This window comes from Seriola lalandi, unplaced genomic scaffold (assembly GCF_002814215.2).
Source record: "Seriola lalandi dorsalis isolate HSWRI2012SDOR001 ecotype SW California unplaced genomic scaffold, Sedor1 jcf7180002054126, whole genome shotgun sequence".
NCBI lineage: Eukaryota > Metazoa > Chordata > Actinopteri > Carangiformes > Carangidae > Seriola > Seriola lalandi.
In genome coordinates this window covers 69,060-87,610 of record NW_019524679.1, presented here as the reverse complement: position 1 = coordinate 87,610, position 18,551 = coordinate 69,060, and the positions used below count along the sequence as shown (strand labels likewise).

Below are 18,551 nucleotides of genomic sequence, written 5' to 3'. Positions count from 1 at the left end.
GGGGGGGGGGGGGTCATATATTGTTAGCTAATTGAAGGAGTAGATATATAAAGATAGCTCAGGGCTAGAAAAAAATCCTCTAAAATGGATAGACTCTTGCTTTTGTTTTCTTTTTTTAAATAGGCCTTATAAATATTACAGTGTACAAAAACCAAATAAATAAATAAATAAATACAAAATTTAAAACAAACAGATAAATCCCTGATCATTTTAGAAAATATGAAGATCCAAAAGTCGAAGTTTGCAGGCCCTCATCAAACATTGTCTTATAGGAGTTTTTGAGGAAATCAACATAGTTCTGAATGCTTTGTTTGTGGCTCTCTGATTGGTCCAGGCTCAGCTGCAGGTCCTTCAGACGCACCTCAAACTGCCTCTCTGCCTACAGATTCAGATAGAGACAGTGGTTTCCCTGAGACATTACTCAACAACAGTAGTCCGAGCATGCCTACTCCATGACACTCGATTGCTTTATGTGTTATAGAAAACCACGATACTCACAGTCAGCTTACTCTGGCGAAGAAGCCTCAGCTCATTATCCCTTCTGCTCTTCTCTGCTTCCAGCTCCAGGATTTTGGTACTAAGGGCCTCTTCTCTGGAATGAGCCTGGTCTGTTACCTTGTTGACCTAGACATGTGGAAAAACTTTAAACTATCAGGCAAAGTGAAACACATCACTTCCTGTGTACCAGATCTTTTTTTCTGGAAACACCTACAGTATCAAAGACTGGGAAGCCCCAAAAAAGGTTTCAGGACCTGGATGTAGGCTTGATTGTGCCGTATCAGATCGATCAGTGACAGAGAGGCAGAGAAGATGTGTCTCTCTATGGATATGTCATAAGTTGTTTCTTTAAAGTCTGAGACTGTTTGGTAACATGTTGAAAAACACTAAAACTGGAACATTTGAATTGTTGTAACCACTCTTCTAAATCTGCTATAAAAAAATAAAAAAAAATAAAATGTTGATTTGATTGTTGCGCTGTACCTGTCCTGGTTCACAATGCTAAAAAAAGTAATATATATGCATTCAAGGCATATGGTCAACTAATGGCATTTTGTTGCAATGTAAGAGACAGAAGCAAAGCAAAAAATAAGAAAAAGAAAACACTTGGTGATTGATGGTGACTGACATCAGTTTTCACTCAGACGTCACTAGACTGTCCCTGAGCTGTACCTGTTTTTTGACGTCTGATAAAGCAGCCTCCAGCTGCCGGCTGAGGGCCTGGCACTCTGTCGAGCGCTGATCCAGTTGCCGGTTACTGTAGCTCAACGCTTCCTCCTGAGCTGCGAGCCTCCGTACGAGCTCCAGGTTCTCCTGCTGCAGCTTGTCCATTTGCCTACAAACACACAATGGAATGCACACATTCAGGAAGGAAAACAATTTCTATGTTTGAATCAACAAGAACATTTGACATCTTGAAAACAGACATGAGTGGATGTCTTACTTTTGAAGAGAATTCAATTTCTCTTGTAGTTGTAAATTGGCCTCATGGATGGATTCTTTCATCTCCATAGATGAGCTCAGCAATTTTGTCTGACCCTCCATCTGTATATGCAAAATGCAAAACTCAAGACTTGCTATTTTGATATCACTTGCACTGGTTACAAGTGAATGGGGTTTCAAGATGAGGGTTTCACGTCACATGCAACTGGGTACAATAACTTGCAAAATGGACCGTTTTCAAAACACCAATTCAACATCGCGGATGTAGGTGATTGAAAAGGACTCACACGGCACAAGACACTCACAAACTGGTACGTGGATACAGATGGTTACAAATCTAAATGTTTCCACTGCAATCTGAGATTTTTTTTTTTTTTTTATAAATCACAAACATCAAAACTCACAGCAGGGACCAGAAAACAAGATGCACCAATGGACACATAGGACTGAACTACTGCCTAGTGGTCAGATGTAGGAAAATGACTACATTTTATATCCTCTGACCACCACAGCTCACGTTGCACACCTTAACCTGCAGTTGCTTAATGGACTCTGACTTTTGTGAGCACTTCCTCTCTGAGCGCCGCAGGTTCTCCTGGCACTCGAAGAGACTCTGCTCGGCTGCACTCAGTAACTCAGGGTAAGCCATCAGTTCCTCCACACGTGTCTGCAGCTGCTGCCTCACCTGGGCTCCAGAGGGGGATGGCAGAAGGAGTATTGAGAGTAGACAAAATATTAGCCTTAAGACTAATGAAACCTCTTCCAGTAAACCCTGACCACTCAGAGATGCACATAATCCTTTAAGCGTGCAAAGATTTCCTTCTTTAGAGAGAACTTTGGCAGTTGTTAGCGTTGTTAAGTGTTTTGTTGTCCAGAATTACCGATGGAAGTTTTGGTAATTTATTCAAACACATGCAGGTCCAGGTGCAACAAATGTTATACAGCTGAAAAAGCACTAGAAAAATCTAACAGCACACTGACTGGCCATTCAGCAGCAGGAGGAACAGTGCTGCAGAGGTGCACATACTGGAAAAAGTGCAACAGTACAGTTAGAATTTGTTAGAAAATTATAAGAAATTAGTCAGGGAAAATATTACATGTTGTTAAATGTAACAGCTGGTCAGCATTAAGATTTTTGCACATTTACAAGAGTTCAAAACTTTCATAAAGTATAGGAAGAAACTTTGGGGAAGCAGGAGGGTTACCTTATCAGCTGTTGTACTTTTCCCATCACACATCTCTTTCGTCTCTTTTAAAATATTTGCATATTTTATTCTCAGATCTTCAATCTCAGCCTGAAGTTCTGTGACCTAGAAAAAAATACAGACCACTATAATCAAACCTGCTGTGTCCTTCCCTGCAGCTGAAAACTGCAAACTAGCACTGTCTCTGAATTATTCATTCAGAAATCGCAATAAACCACATTCAGTGTAAATAAAAGGCTGGTTTAGAATATGTTGATATAATCACTATGACCATACTCCTCTTTGTAAAGCACTTTTCAAGGTTTTCTAACTGCCTCAGGAAGAATTACTTACAACATAAAGGATCAAGTAAAAATAAAAAACTTTTAGAAAAGCACAAGAACTCCAGAATTTATGGCATAAGAAGATAAGATTAAAGGATTAGAAGTTGTCAGGAAAAAACACAACAGTTTGTAGTCTTAAAACTTAGTATGTTGCTTTGAGGTCTCTGGCCTGATGTCCAATGCTTTTTTCTGGTGAGTGTTATCAATATATTCAGAAAATAGCATCAGTAGTCTAAATTAATATGCCATGGGTGATTTTTTAAGCAGTACAAAATCATCTTTATGTCAATATTTATTATGTGTATGGGTCAAATATGGGAAAAAAAATTTTAAGACCTGAGTCTATTCCAGAGCCTATTTTCTTTCAGGTTAGTCAACAAAAACAAAAATAAAGAGAAGAAAAAAAAATGTATTCAATTAATTAGCAAATGTCCACCTGATATTGACTCTGTTCGGCTTGATGTTTCCTCTCCTGGGACACAACCTTCTCCTCTATCAGTGCTGACTCACAATCATCCAGCTGCTGCTCCAACTGAGCAACAGACACCTGTAAACACACAATCATTTTAGTGATAAAAGTAACAGGGAGAGAATACTTTTTTCCATTCTTTAATAATGATGGTGTAACGTGGATCCAGCAAGAAGTAAAAACAACATTAAAGACTGACAGTCGTCGACCTTAAACCTCATACCAAATGGCTTTATAAATAATTATAACATGTTTAAGCACTGTGTTTTTATACCTTTTTCCGCATGTGCAAGCTGTTTAGTAACTTGTACCTTGAGTGCTGCATTATTGACGCTGAGGTCTCCGTTTTCAGCGCTGAGTTTTTCAACACGCTGCATCACAGTTTCATTAGCCGCAGTGAGCTCACACTTCTCCCTCTGCAGCCGCGCTGTCAAGTCTGCGATTTGACTTTAACGGAGACGCACATTTGACATTCATCAGTGAAAACTGTTAGTTGACACATGCGTGTATTGATTTCCACTGCATACCGGAAAGAGGTAGTGTGTGTTACAGAGAAAAGACCAACCTTTTCAATAACTCTACATGAGCATCAAGCTTGTCTTTCTCATCTGTCATCTGCTCCTTCTGCCGTCTCCTGGATTCTCTTTCTAAACGAGCGTTGGCCAGCTGAGAATCCTTTAGTCCAACCAAGAAAAAGAAAGACAAAGCCAGATATTGAACAATGTGACCGTGGATAGAAAAGAGATTTTTGAAACCAAAAATAGCTATTTGGACTTCATACCTTTTCCTTCAACTGTTCATAGCATTTCTCAATGGCGGCTTCAAATCTCTCAGCTCTCTGTTTCTGTGCTCGAGTGGCTTTCTTGAGAGATTCTTTGTCCTGTGCTGCCTTGTCAGTCAAAGAGGTGATGGAGCCTCTCAGATCATCAATCTCCATCTTCTGTTCAGTCAGGGTTCTTTCCAGAGTCTAGAGTACACCATGAACACACAAGGGCATGTTTATAATATTATGCATCTTCTTTAAAGGTCCCATATTTAACACTTTTCGAATGATTCATTTGAATTTTTGATATCCATAAGACAATATATTTGTGGTTTTAAGTACCAAAAACTATTTCAATGTAGTTTTACTTCCCCTCTCTCAGGTTTCAGGTAAACACTCACAGAAACCAAATCCTGCATGGTTGGATTGTGGGACCCAGGTGGCCTGGTTGGTGACTGCTTTGTTGTGACATCACAAAGTTACAGAAGTCCTGATGGCTCATTTCTGAACATGGGCTTTGTGCATTTCTCTGTGGACTGAGCACTTTGATATTTTCACAGTATTAATATAGCACCTAGACATGCTTTATAATCAAAAAAGACATCGGAAATCTCACTTTATACAATATGGGACCTTTAAAGCTGTTTGTCTAGAGGAACATTGGCTGATGACACACACGCATGTTCATATACCCGTAGCTGTGCAGTCAGACGGTTGTTTTCAGCTTCCTTGTTGTGCAGCTGCCCCTGCAGGTGAACACGAGTCGCTTCCACAGACTTGGTCATGTGAACTGCAGTCTTTATGTTGCCCTGTGAAGGCCAACGTGGACAAATGCTTTTAAATGCAATTATTTTTTTAGTCTGTAGAAACATCCATATCATCCATACTCCTCTATATTTACCTGCTCTTCCTTTCGCAGATCCATCAGCTCCTCAACTCTTCTTTCTGTCTCACTCAAATCTCTTTTTAAATGCTTAAGGAGAAAAATGACAGCAATCACTACATGATTGGAAAATGAAATTTGCACAATTTTATAGTACTAATGCAATAAAAAATGTTTGTTCTATTCAGTCCCATAGAGTAGATGCCTTAAGCTCATGTCTTTCAGTTATAATATCAATTTAGTACCAATGTGGCTGTGTTGGTAACGCAGTCCTTGACATTAATTTCACCAACTCTTACTGCTTCAACCATCCATACCACTACGCAGAATAAGCTATTAACCTCACATAAGAAGATTAACCTTTTTCACAGACTAAATCTTCCACCAGGTTGCCACAACTTAAGCACAAAGCTTAATTCGCCTACATGTAAATTAAGTGCCTTTCCTTTCAAGTATTTCTTAAATGTAATGAAACACTCACTTCATTTTCACTTTCTGCCTGTGTGATCTTCTTCAATAAGATGTCAATCTGTTGGTCGGCATCAGTTCGACTGGCCTGCATAGGAAGACATGACTTATTGAGAATAAGTTAAAGGAAAATGAAAAGAAACAAAAAAACATTTTGGACGTGTTTCATTTGTTGTCACCATGACTCACTATCCTGGGATATTTTTAATGTAGAGTGTATTGTAACCAACCTCGGCTTCCTGGAGCCGCTTCAGTTTCTGCCGAACAGATTTATTTATTCGTTTAAAATCCTCCAACTTCTCCAGCAAAAGTCCTCTCTGCCTTGTAATTCGGCGTTTATCTACGGCAGAGTGTCTCGAATCCTTAATTGACAGAGAAATAGAAACAGGAGTTACACTATTGGTACATGAATATTAAAATGATGTTTAATGTAGGTAAACTATTATGTTTTCTCTCACAGAAGGACCATGTTTGAACCATTTTGATGTATGCAAAGTTGCAACAAACATACAGCAAATTCATCTTCCATTGCATCTTTAAAAGACACAAGTTGTATGGCAGCAGAGTTGGCAGCGGCTTCTGCATCCATTAGTATTTTCAGGAAAGGGCTCTTTCCACTGGCAAAGTCTCCATGACTAAATAAAAAACAGGAACACAAGAAAATGCTTTAAATCGTTTAGGCTGTGGTTGGGTGGATGTTTAGCCCCATAGATAGGGCTGTGTGTTCAAATGTCCATGCATCATAGGATCTCACCAACTGATGTCAGCCTCGGGGGTTCTTGTCTGGAGACTGCTGCGTGCCCGGCTCCTTCTCCCAGGCTCATGGGAACTATCTAGATCACCACAACTCATAGTGAGATCGTCCCTGGTAGAACTGAAACCAAGGGAGGGACTTTGGACATCATTCTCTGGAGACATACCTGCTACTACTGACAAAACAACATACACAATAATTAGTTTTAACACGCAGAGGAGGACAGGGAGTTAGTTCATACAAAATGGCTTAAAATGAGCTTAGTTACTCCGCATAGTCCAGTTCATTATTATCAAGGACAGTAAGACTTGGTGTCAAGGAAGCTAAGCTTACTCTATAGCGACAGACGGGACCAGGTTAAGTGGCTGCTAAGCTTTACGCTACATTACAGACAGCCACCATTCTACCAAGCAAACCCACTGACATCTACATTGTGATCATTGGAGGTTAAACCCAGTTATACTTTATAAAACAATTCCACTGGAAACATAAATACTATTTACTTACGCTTTCTTGTGTCGGTTGCGAACAACGCTTCTCCAAACTGAAGAGCCCCCTCTTAAAAGTCGAACCGGATTGGTTAGCTTTAAGACAACGTAATGACACCGGTTTAGTTACTCACTACTGATTTGTTACCTAGGGGTAAAGTAGGCGGGACTAAGTTTGATTTAACTTACGAGCAGCCAATGAACAAAAGAAAACAAAGAGCCTGGTTGAAACCATAGAAACGAAAAGGAAGTTTACTGCCACGGTATCTCAGACCATCCTCAAGTAACATCAAATTACGAAGATTATTATCATTTTGTACATTTCATTGCGAAAAACCGAAAAACTCAGAATAGCATTGTTTAGATATATACTCAGCTAAAACTGACTGAGTGTTATTTGTATCGGTGGCACAGCTCGGTAATTAGGCTTCTTCAGTTAAAGTTAGCTGGACAGCTAATGCTTGGCGTCTGTTGAGTGGAAATGTTCAAAGCAAAAATACTCTTTATTGGTCCCAGTGAGGTAAGTAAATACCTTCCTAGCTCTACAGCGTGGCTTGTTTTTACTGTTAAACGTAGGCAACAAGATAATAGTTTTAACAGTGAAAGCGTAAGATAGTTTTTATGTGTGTAGCACATATCACATTAGCCAATAGCCCCTACCGTACTCAGCACCCAATATACGATGCTCACAAACTGATGTGTTGCAAAAAAATCACAAAACCATCGGAGGTATATGTTTGCATCAAAAAGCTACGAACCTGTGTAAGGTTTTCAAAAGTGCCTAGCTTTATGTGTGTGTGTGTTAATGTTAACTAAGAAGCAGGCAGTGGTAGAAGGTAACTAAGCATATTTCCTAAGTTACTTTACAGTGTTAAGGTACTTGTTCAGTACTTTACTTGAATATTTCCATGATACACTATTTTATACTTCTCCACTACATGTCAGATGGAAATATACTTTGTACTCCACTATGTATATAATACTCAGTATATAACATTTATCTGACAGCTGTGGTTACTAGTTACTTTGCAGGTTAATATTTTACATCAAACGTGATAAATTTATGACACACAGATTAAATTACCTAACTGTATAAAACGGTTTAAATGAGCACCACCATGACCAGCTACAACATTAAAATTCTGCTTTCAAATGAAGGCTTAAGTAATAATGATTTAATATTACACTGAAAGATGTACATTTTGATAAGATTACTTGCATGCTGTTTCGTAAGTGTGTGTGTGTGTGTGTGTGTGTGTGTGTGTATGAGACCTTTTTTCACAGCACACATTTTTACTTGTCATTGCAGGAAAAGCACAGGTGTAACTAATGACATTAATGATGGCTCTTTCCCCTACGGCTGTCCCATTAGGCCATACTAGACACACAACCGCGACTAAATGGAATGCAGCCTTTATTAAGGTTATCAATTACACCTGTGTGTGTCCTCCTGCTATAACGTTCAAATGTTTGCCATGAAAAGGTCTACACCGCGATGTCACACTCCTGGAAAAAAATTATTAACTTTTCTTGCTTTGACATGTCAAAATGTTAGGTTCTAGTATTATTTGTAAAATCTTTATCAGCAAATAACATTTGTAGTTTAAATGTAATTACATTTGTAAAACAAGTATACTGGCAGAGGTATAAAGTTGTAAAAAAAAAAATGTATATACTTTTCAACTCTGTAATGTGGTTAAATTATTTTTGCATTGTAAATGATGTGACTGTTGTGAATTGCCTGTCTGTTTTTCAGAGTGGGAAAACAGTTCTTGCTAATTTTCTCTCTGACACAACAGAAAATGTGGGAGGTGAATACAGTCCTACTCAGGGAGTCAGGTACAAACTGTGTGTCAACTTTACTGCTTTACACCTGGTACATACAGTTTAACTCAACTGTATAAATCATTGAAAAGATGGAAATAACATTGTCCAGCTGAAGGCCTGTAGCGCTGGTTTCAAATTTTATGTAAAATGAATTACCTTGGTGATTAGATTATTAGCTCTAACCTGTCTTGGTCAGCTTGAAATACTCTACAATATCAGAAATCTTGAGAGGGTTGACTGTTGTCACAAAAAAAACCCACATACAATTGTTTACATTTGTTTCAAGGATACTGGAATACGAATCACAACCTGAAGGCAGTGGTGACAACAAGACATGTGAGGTTGAACTTTGGGACTGTTCAGGAGACTTCAAGTAAGTTAAGTAACATTAACAGATTTTCACTTATTAAAGGCTTAGATTTTACCCTGTCCCATCTTGTGATTTTTAAGAAAAGTCCCATTAATTCTCATAATTGTTTTCGTTTTTCTTCATTCTTTTCATCTAGATTTGAATCATGTTGGCCTGCACTCATGAAGGACTCCAGCGGTATGGTGATCATTTTTAATCCAGATGTTCCAAGCCACCTCAAAGAAATAGAGACGTGGTATTCGATGTTCATCTCCTCTCAAGGTTTGCAGGAAAATCAGTGCTTACTCATAGCTCACCACAAGCCTGGCAGCGGAGTACAAGACGGACGTCTGCCTTTAGGTGATCCCACTGCAGGTCTCCCACAGCTGGTGTATGAGTTAATAACACTATTACTATTCTCAGCTAACATGTTCGTTCTTTCTGTTGCAGCCTCCCACTTAAGCAGACTCCCACTTATTCACTCCAACCTGGAGGAGGAACCGGAGGATGTGAGACGAGCTTTCTGCAGATACTTGGGAACTGTTATAAATACAATGTCTGAGAGCCGGGAGCGAGAGGAGATGTCGATCATTACATAGCAGCACAATTTATAAAATATGCAGCTTAATGCAGATACATTTTGTTGGCATCTACAATCTGTTTAAGAAACTATTACAAACACTTCTAATTTTTAAGTTAATAATTATACATCTTTACTGTGATTCAGCTGTGCATGAAATCTCCCAAAACCCCTTTCAAACTTTAATAGTTTCCTACAGTTAGATGTTATTGTTCATTTTTGGCTTCTTACATTTTTATGTCTTTTTTGAATAAACATATATAACATTACTCACTCTGGAAATCAATACTCAAGAGATACTGAATATATTTCAAATTATAGACATCTGTTTATTTGAAAATTTGGTGCAGGTTGTTGAGAATGTAAGGATTAGATTTGCAGAGTGAGAGAGAACAGTCTAATATTTAGACGTCATATCCAACAATTCCTCCTTTGCCAATACACTCTCCAATGTAGAACCACATCAGCACCTCTGTGGTCACGAGTCCATTCCTTAAGGCATCCTACAAAAGAAATAAAAAACACATTCAGTCAAGAAAACTGCTTTAATGACAGCATCAAGAATTACAGAAAGAGTTGTGATAGTTTACATTTAAATGAGATTATTTGAACTAATGAATTAATTGTATAGAGTAAAAAGTGGTCCCTTTACATGCATACAGTTACAAGCTAGGGGTCACAGAACACACTCTACAAATATATACACACAGCAATTTATCTCATCATGCATGGTCAGCATCATGTATGTCACTTGTGTATGAAGTTTGTGTAATTATTAACTTTTGATGCCTGACATCTTTGCACAAAATACCTGTTTCCGGTTGTTGGGTGTGTTTTTTTAATTTTCCATTGAAAAAACTAAGATGGCATTCAGTCACCCCCCCCACTGGTATTTTATTTGTGTGGCCTACACAGTTTATTTATATTGTCTTATTCAGTCATTTCAAATAATCCTGACAGCTTTAAATTACTTCAAATAAGTTTCTGGGCCTCAACACCTCCATGTTTCATAACAGTCCAAGAAGGTGAGAACATATGTATTATATTTGCTCCAAATACAAGTAGGTTTACATGTTTGTAGAATTAAGCCAAAAAAAAGCCAATTGCTGACTTTGCAACACAGGGTTCAATCATTCCTCAATGAAAGTCGAGCAGTTGTCAAACGTGTAAGGACTCACCTTTACTGTGGTTTGTCCCAGGCGTCCTGACTGGAAGCTCTTGATGAGGCCGGAGGCAGCCTCTATGGCTTTGGGGATCTCAGCCGGAGAAGGTGGGACGAGCTCCACCCGGGCATAGTGCCAGAAGGTCGCTAGTCGTGGTTTGGAGTAAGTGACAGCGGCTGCAAGTGATACAAACACTAGCTATCTTAACAAATACGTTCGCTAGGAAGCAGAAGAATCAAAAGAAACGGAATCTTCAAGCCTGTCTTCAAGAACAAAAGGTAACAACTTTATAAGGAAAATGTGGGAAAAAAAGGTGCACTGACACCTGTGCTTGTCCTATCAAAGGTCACACTGAATTTGTGTCGCTGCTAACGAGCTGTAACAACGTGACCTACCTGGTGTCATAAGGTTTACTCCACTGAATCGCTTTTTAATTGGTCAAAAGAAAAACTGCAAATACACTTACCGCCGACTAAAGTCGGTACTTTTGCCACGAGTTTCTGTACTGCCTGAGCCATTGTGAAGACTGTCCAGGAAACCAGAAAAAAAAGAAAGAAAAGTGGCGTGAGAACGTTTCCGGGTCGTTAATTTCAAAATAAAAGGTGTTTAAAATGTGAGGAAGATACTGAATTTTCAGAATAAAATGGCTAGAAAGCAAGGATAGGTTCAAAAATAAAAAAAATTCAGATCGGCTGGAAAGACAACTGGACCATTATGTCTATTATTTTGTAAAGCAGAATTATTAAAGAAGCAAAGACAGGCAACTTTATTTAAGGCAAAATGAAGATATGCATGACATTTCCTACAATAAAACACAATAAAAGTACAGTAGAGAAATCATCTGATCAAAGACACAGGGTAACAGCAGAGGTTTTATTTCAGATTTAAAAGGGACAAAAATCAATCGAACTGCATGGGTAAAGTGGCTTGAATAATTCTGATTTCAAACAATGGAAAGGATTTAGATTTTAAAGTTACCAGTGTAAAGCACCTGGTTGGAAATCAATGCCACTGATAAAGATCTCCACAGAATGTTTGTTTGCACTGTTTCCCTTTAACCATTGTTTCTGATGTGCAGAGGAAACCGATAATTGGAGCACGTGGGTCTATGGAGTCATTTCCCCATTGCTAGACAGCTGGCCCGCCACATTCAGTGATATGAAGATCCAGAAATGGCCTCATGAAATGGGTTATTATATGATCTGTGTTTGGGTGTGTGTGTGTGTGTGTGTGTGTGTGTGTGTGTGTGTGTGTGTGCGCGCGAGTGTGTGAAAGGGTGAGAAAGGGTGAGAAAGAAAGGAGTACAAGCCAAAAACAAAGTGTGCTAACTTCTCTATCTGTACAGTATGTTCATGTAGTTTGTGTGTAGAACATGGATGACTAAATCATTAGTCACTCTCCTCTGACTCATCCTGCAGCCCACATAAAAAAACAAAAATTAAAAAAGAAATGGTGCCATGTGACCATGTATAAACAAGAATGCAAGTTAGACCTATACTTTGTCAGGCAAACACCCACCTACTGTTGCCATGATCTGACTGGTTAAAGCTTTAAAGAGCGTGCTAATTTACTTTATATCCTCAAAATATCTTACACATGTAATTAATGTCTCATAGTTTCAAAAGACTATAGCACAATTGGATGTTGACAATTTGCAGTTAGCTGTGAGTGTTAAGTAGTAACTTGAGAAGTCTAAGATGTTCTCATCATTTTCCAAATCCCAGCAGAGTACAGGGCATAAATATGACTTGCCAGCTGTGGTGGACATGAGGTGTAATTACATTTTCAAAGAATAAATCACTAGAGGGAGCTCTCTAATAGTTTACAATACCAAATAGAGTTAGAGAAAGATAAAGAGCAAGAAACTGTCTCTGTTTGAAATTCAAAGAGCACACTACTTTGAGTTTTGTAAAAGCATTAGTTGAACAGCATTTTAGTTTATTTTACTCCCTCCCTGCTGTGGGATTATTGTGAGGCTTTTTAATGTTTTTTTGAGGGCATATGGTTGTCAGTGTTGTATGTTTTTGTACTTTTTCTTTTATTATCATGTCACTTGTTGCTGTATGAACCTTAATGTAAAACACATTGAATTTACCTTTGATGGAATGTGCTATATAAATAACTTTCCCTTGCTTGTCTTGCCTCCTGGGGAGTTCTTCAATTCCCTATAAACTCATACAGCCTTTGATGATTTCATCATTACAAACTCATGTTGCACACTCAAACATAGTTAGGACTCACAGGACTTTATTTTGAAATCTACTCAAATTGCCATGGTTTCCAAAAATACCAAATATGTCAGCCTGAATTATTCAGAAAAGTCTTTAGAGGAAAAAGGCATCAAACAGCATCAGGAATTTTCCATTTCAACTTCACCATAGATTTCATTCAGAGTATGTGTGACAGCCATTCAAAGTATTTTGTATACAAGCAGAGGGCAAGCACATACAGTAATGTTGACAGACAGTGTGGAAGGATGTTTAATTCCCTTTGATGATATCTGAGTAATTTTAGTTGGAATATTAAGGTTAAACAGTAAAACAATGTCACAAATTTACTGTAATGCACAGCACAAATGACAACACCGCCCTCAGTAAGGGAGTAATTTGACATTTAGAAAACTCACTTACTGACTTCCTTGCCAAGACTGATATCACTGTCATGTGTGTATGCTAAATATGAAGCTAGAGCCTCAGACGGTAAGCGTAGCTTAGTGTAAAGACTGGAATAGGGGGGAAACAGCAAGTCTGGCTCTGTAAATATGTTAACTGGTGAGCTCCAGAGGTGCTGTAAAGTGTATTTGTTTTTACCTTTGGACAGAGCCAAGCTATCTGTTTCCCCCTGCTAAGATAATCGACCCCCAGCTCCTCCTCCTTTAATGCACATAGGCATCAATTTTCTCATCTAATGCAAGTTGTTACCCAGCATGTCAAACTATTTCTTTAAGGTAAGAGCAGGATACATGTGAAGACAAAATAGAAAATAGCTGTGTATTACTAGTTGCTGGCCTTTAACTATAGCACATTTATTATCCTGCAAAGCGCATTATGAGAATGAACTAAATTTCTTTTAACCAATTTTCAAGAGTGTAAAAGGTGGACCTTGTGTCTGTCGGTGACCCTACAGCACAATGCTCATGTAAGAGTTATGTGTCAGTTCCACACAGTGAGACAGAAGGACTGTGTGAGTCATAGAGACAGACTGGAACAGACAGAAATATACATAGACAGACGGGGAGACAAAAACAGACAGGAAAGGAGGCTGCAGTGACTGTGTAAATCTTGCCTTTCATGGTCTAAAAGGGCTAGAAAATGCAGATGAGATTAAAACAAATGACATCACTTCTTCAGCCTTGGCAATCAACACAAATGCACACATTTGGTGATAGAGCAGCCGTTACAGGCCAGTAATCAGTCTTATCCCTCCGGGGTAGGAAGACAGATAAGGACATCATCCAGTTCTCCGTACTGACCTGTGGGGAAGTGTGAAGATGATTGCCAAGACCGAGGTGATGAAGTCATTTGTTTTAATCTTACATGTAGCTATTTCAGAATTTCCGAACCAAACAGAGTCTTTTATTGCATGACTATTCTCCCTAATAATTATCTTCATCCTAATCAGTGTTTTTCTCTGTTTTCACTCTCTTGCCTGTTCAGATGTAGTATCTGTATCCACATATCCAGACTGTGTGTAGATAATTTAAGGGAAACAAATTGCAGTTAACAATTTATATAAAAAACAATCTCAAATACTGTATGCTCCTATTAGCTTTTGCTTAACTACTTGCAGATTGTTGGAATCTGTGTTTATACAACACGAGAAGAGGATTATTGTGTGTATTTTTACAAATTGGACAAAGCTATAAAACTCAAATGAGGAAAAGTTAGATGAGACAGAGATAGTTGATGAAATAGTGCCTGAGTCAGGTAAGCTGTGTTTGGCACACATATATCACAAAAATGCCTCAGAAGTTCTCATATGCAGATGTGAACACATTTCACTCTATATCACAAATTTTGACACATTGACAAATTAAGTTGAATGTGTTTCAGACCGTCGGCACATGTGGCCTGACAATCAGATCCCACTGTGTCCTGGTGTGCCTTCACGCCAGCAAGTTCTTTTGTGATCCAATTAACCAACACAGATTTTAATGCCAAGTGTGAACAGGGTCCCTGCCCATCACTTTGTATCCCAGAGGAGAATAATTTGTGGGTAAATGTCAAAAGTGAAGCCTTGTGTCTGTGTCTGGTTTCTACTTGAAGCCTTAAAGCTGCATGAATAAATATTTTTCTAAGATTAGACTAGATATGAAACACTTTATTTGCCATTGTAGGCATACAATGAAAATATGTTTGGTCTGTGCCATATGTCAGTAACACCTTTAATATACTGTCTATTACATATTTAAAATTTTGGCTTCATATGGAGAGTGCAGATTTCTGGTGGCTCCTATACAGATGACAATAAAATAAAAGTTGACTTCTGTGTCAAAAGTGAATCTGTGTATCTGTGTCTGGTTTCCACTTGAAGCCTATACACAAATCTATACTAATATATATATTATATGTTTAAGGTATATTTGTATTTTTGTTTTTGTAGTCATATATTTCTATTTTTAAAAAGTGCCCCTACTTATTATCACTTATGAAGACATCTAAGATACTGTACCTGAGATCTTCCACTTAAAGCAGCCACTCTTTTTCTCACCTTAGCACCTAAAAGCCATCCTCTTTGTGAGAGATGTGTTCAGACTTCAGGTTCACACTGACCTGAAAACACTGGTCTTATTGTGCGATGATTGCAGAAACACGGCACCAACCACAAACAGCAAATATTCCTCTATAATGTCAGCCAGACATTCAAACTTAACCAAAATCTAAATCAAACTGTGAAGAACAGTGACGGACACGAAGAGAACAGGGGACACAATGAATTCTTGTTAGAGTCTAGCCACTGTAAAGGGGCCAATTAGAGCAAGGCTCCCACCACTTTGTCCTCTGAGGATGTCTGAGTGGTTAGCAGCAGTAATGTGTCCATTATGTCAGGCCATAACCAAGAGCTATGAACCTCACGTCATATGTCCTCATTTACAGATTGATCTTTGTTCTGACCCTCATTTATAGCCAGAGGCCTCAGGTGAGACAAGCAGCTGAAACAAAGCCTCTCACCAGGGTGGCCTCATTCTCTTTTACACAATGAGAAAGTCAGCAGTGCAGACGGCCTTCAGTTTTAAGTACTTACTCCTTCAAAATTAAGACAGCCAGGTGATGTGGTGGTTGAGTTAGTATTATATTACATCCCCCGAGGTGAAGCGATCCTGGTGCAGACTCTGAAGGGATCTGAGTTCTTGACAAAATCTCTGGCCACACTGGAAAATGGCACAGTGAAGTTCAACCGTACATTTTCAGGATGGACAGGTTCTGGACGTCGCTTACTATGGCCAATGCCATGTCTCTCCTGCTTGTGGTGATTTTATTAAAATGAATGCATTTTCTGGCATAATTTTGCGATTTTAAATACAGGTGTGACTGTAGAACTGCAGTTTGCAGAGGTGAATAACTGCCTCATTAATAATGTGTGATATTTCTCAGTATGTGGATTCAGCTGTTGTTCCATTACAATTAAATTAATTCCAAACCCCCACAAACTGTGGCCTCATTCTAGCTTTGCTTTTTTATTTTTTTATAAACTCATAAATATTATTTGCGTGTGTGTATGTGACATACGAAGCAGTGGATGTAGAGTTAGTTTATTTGCATTGGTTTGCCGGCCGTGTCTGTATCATGATGATGACCCTGAGTCAGGTCAGAGGTCAGATGAGGTGGTGAAAGACGCTTCAGGATACATAATGGAAATTAAAAGAGCGGTGGAGCGGCGTGGAGAAAGTAAAAAAAGAAAAGGATACCAGAGAAATAGAAAAATTCGGACAAAGTTACCGGCTACATTGACTTTAAAACTCGGCTTGCTAGCATTAGCAAAGAGCCTGGAGAGGAGGATGCTAACGTCGAGGAGGAGCTAGCAGCTAACTGAGCATCAGCATTAAACAGAAGCAGAGAGCCGCAGTCCAGCGACAGACACCTGTTCACCTGTTCACCCGCCCCACCCTCATCTCCACCTGAGCAGCTTCACAGTTTATTAGCCACACAATGTCGAGAATTCATTTTAAACTGAGGACAAGGATGAGGCAACAACGCTTGAACTGTTCATCAGTGTTGGCAACAGAGTCGGAGCTGGTCCGGACTTGAATGATGCAGTGGAGGAAAAAGGCCTGAAAGAAGACGTCACACGAGGTAGGCGTTCTCTCATAATAAGATATATTCAGTTTATGTGTCTCCCAAGGTGTTGTTTTTTGCAATGACAAGTCTTTGACATTGTTTTTGGGAAACATTTGACTATTGTATCATTACATCTTTATATCCGAGTGGAAGTCCTGTGTGATGGTCTATTTATGCAGAGCAGTATGAATCGATCAGTGTGTGTGTGTGTGAAGGATCTGAATCAGAGAACTGTATTGGTTGAGGTGGGGCATTATGCATCTGCCATTCAGCTTCACACTGTGGACTAATATGTTGAAATTGTTGCTGCTGGCCCAGAAAAGCATTGTTGCAGTCATGTGGTGTAAATCCTGTATGATAGATTATATATACAGGTATTGATATTGTCATTTAAGTTGTGATCAGAGGCTCTAGCCTGTCAGTGTAAATCCTGTATATGTTTCCAACAGATAGCAGCCTCTGTTGAGAATTTATATATGATTCTAAACCTGGATTGCGAGTGTGTGGAGAGTGGATTGGGGGCTCTGGGCCTAAATGCTCTCTGTGCTCTTTGGAGTGGTTGGAAATATTTTCTCAGACAGCCTTTCTGGGCTCCTTGTCATGATACCGTGACACCGGTATGTTCGTCTGCTTGACAGATGAATAATTATGGCTGGCAGGAGACTCTTCTATTCATTTTCGATAATTGTGAATTTATTTCCTCCGTGATTGGTAACACACTACATGACCTGTCATGAACTCTTCTCAGTTAAACAGTACCCACTTTTAAGGCTGACAAAATCATAAGTCACACAATAAAAGTTGAATAGAGTTGAATAAATACTATCTCTGCAACGGTAAGACTACAAACAACTCATAATGCAACATCCATTGTAACAGGATCAGTCTGTAGTGTAGTGACTAATGCTCATTTACTGTTGTGAATATCTAATCTATAATGTGAGCCCCACTTTTTCAAACATAATTTACAGAAGAACATACTTTATTATTTGGACCATTACAGTATATCAAACACCACCTTTGTAATAAAGTCCTATATTTAAATAGCTGCTTGTAAATGAGCTTGAATTCTAAAATATCAGCTTTATAACCAACCATGTTAAACATGCAAAGGTCAAATCCATTGCACCCAGCTGTCAGAGCTAAGAAGAACACAGCCATAATCTGCCTCTGAGTTTTGTGAAATGTACTTTGCACACTGGAACCAATTAAACAGCCTTAAATTGCCTCAGTCTGTATTTTGTTCATCTCATCCCTCACCCTGGCTGACTAAGAGAACATTCATAAAAGGGTTTCAAAATGCCTCAAATATCCAAATAAAACAGATTCAAGTCCAAATCAGCTGTTTACAACTTCTTCAGTCTCACATTAAATACTAAATTTGGACCCTTTTCATATGTGACAGATTATATTGTTAAAGATTTCAATCCAAACCAAAAAGCCTCAGATTTATCAGGTTTGTCCTAATCCATATTTGTTAAATTTAAAAACAGTTACATCATGTTATATATTTTGATGTTTTTTTGGCCTATTTTAATCACGTGTGAAATGGTTGCTGAGT

General features: G+C 38.7%; 3 protein-coding genes across 5 annotated transcripts; 1 reads left to right on the top strand and 2 right to left on the bottom strand.

The window, feature by feature from the left end:
* Positions 1 to 6: 6 nt before the first annotated feature.
* Positions 7 to 6,854, bottom strand: LOC111652944 (outer dense fiber protein 2-like). 2 transcript variants are annotated; one of them, XM_087173221.1, is made up of 17 exons: positions 6,813 to 6,854; positions 6,306 to 6,480; positions 6,063 to 6,186; positions 5,782 to 5,913; positions 5,565 to 5,639; positions 5,102 to 5,173; positions 4,893 to 5,009; positions 4,219 to 4,404; positions 4,003 to 4,112; positions 3,749 to 3,884; positions 3,405 to 3,515; positions 2,646 to 2,750; positions 1,967 to 2,125; positions 1,442 to 1,542; positions 1,171 to 1,333; positions 499 to 624; positions 7 to 379 (listed from the first exon to the last, which is right to left on the bottom strand). In XM_087173221.1, the coding sequence occupies exons 2-17, from the start codon at positions 6,467 to 6,469 to the stop codon at positions 206 to 208; spliced, it is 2,055 nt and encodes a 684-aa protein (XP_087029347.1). In that variant the 5' UTR covers positions 6,470 to 6,480; positions 6,813 to 6,854; the 3' UTR covers positions 7 to 205. The 2 variants fall into 2 exon arrangements, with proteins under 2 accessions (XP_087029347.1, XP_023259124.1); XM_023403356.2 differs by lacking the exon at positions 1,967 to 2,125.
* Positions 6,855 to 7,033: 179 nt separating this feature from the next.
* Positions 7,034 to 9,818, top strand: ift22 (intraflagellar transport 22 homolog (Chlamydomonas)). Of its 2 annotated transcripts, XM_023403345.2 has the most exons (5): positions 7,034 to 7,313; positions 8,550 to 8,632; positions 8,907 to 8,993; positions 9,127 to 9,329; positions 9,420 to 9,818. In XM_023403345.2, the coding sequence occupies exons 1-5, from the start codon at positions 7,275 to 7,277 to the stop codon at positions 9,566 to 9,568; spliced, it is 561 nt and encodes a 186-aa protein (XP_023259113.1). In that variant the 5' UTR covers positions 7,034 to 7,274; the 3' UTR covers positions 9,569 to 9,818. The 2 variants fall into 2 exon arrangements, with proteins under 2 accessions (XP_023259113.1, XP_023259111.1); XM_023403343.2 differs by having other exon boundaries at positions 9,127 to 9,818.
* A 35-nt stretch (positions 9,819 to 9,853) lies between these two features.
* LOC111652935 (ATP synthase F(0) complex subunit g, mitochondrial-like) lies at positions 9,854 to 11,314 on the bottom strand. The gene is made up of 3 exons (XM_023403346.2): positions 11,179 to 11,314; positions 10,728 to 10,888; positions 9,854 to 10,052 (listed from the first exon to the last, which is right to left on the bottom strand). The coding sequence occupies exons 1-3, from the start codon at positions 11,228 to 11,230 to the stop codon at positions 9,954 to 9,956; spliced, it is 312 nt and encodes a 103-aa protein (XP_023259114.1). The 5' UTR covers positions 11,231 to 11,314; the 3' UTR covers positions 9,854 to 9,953.
* Positions 11,315 to 18,551: the final 7,237 nt, after the last annotated feature.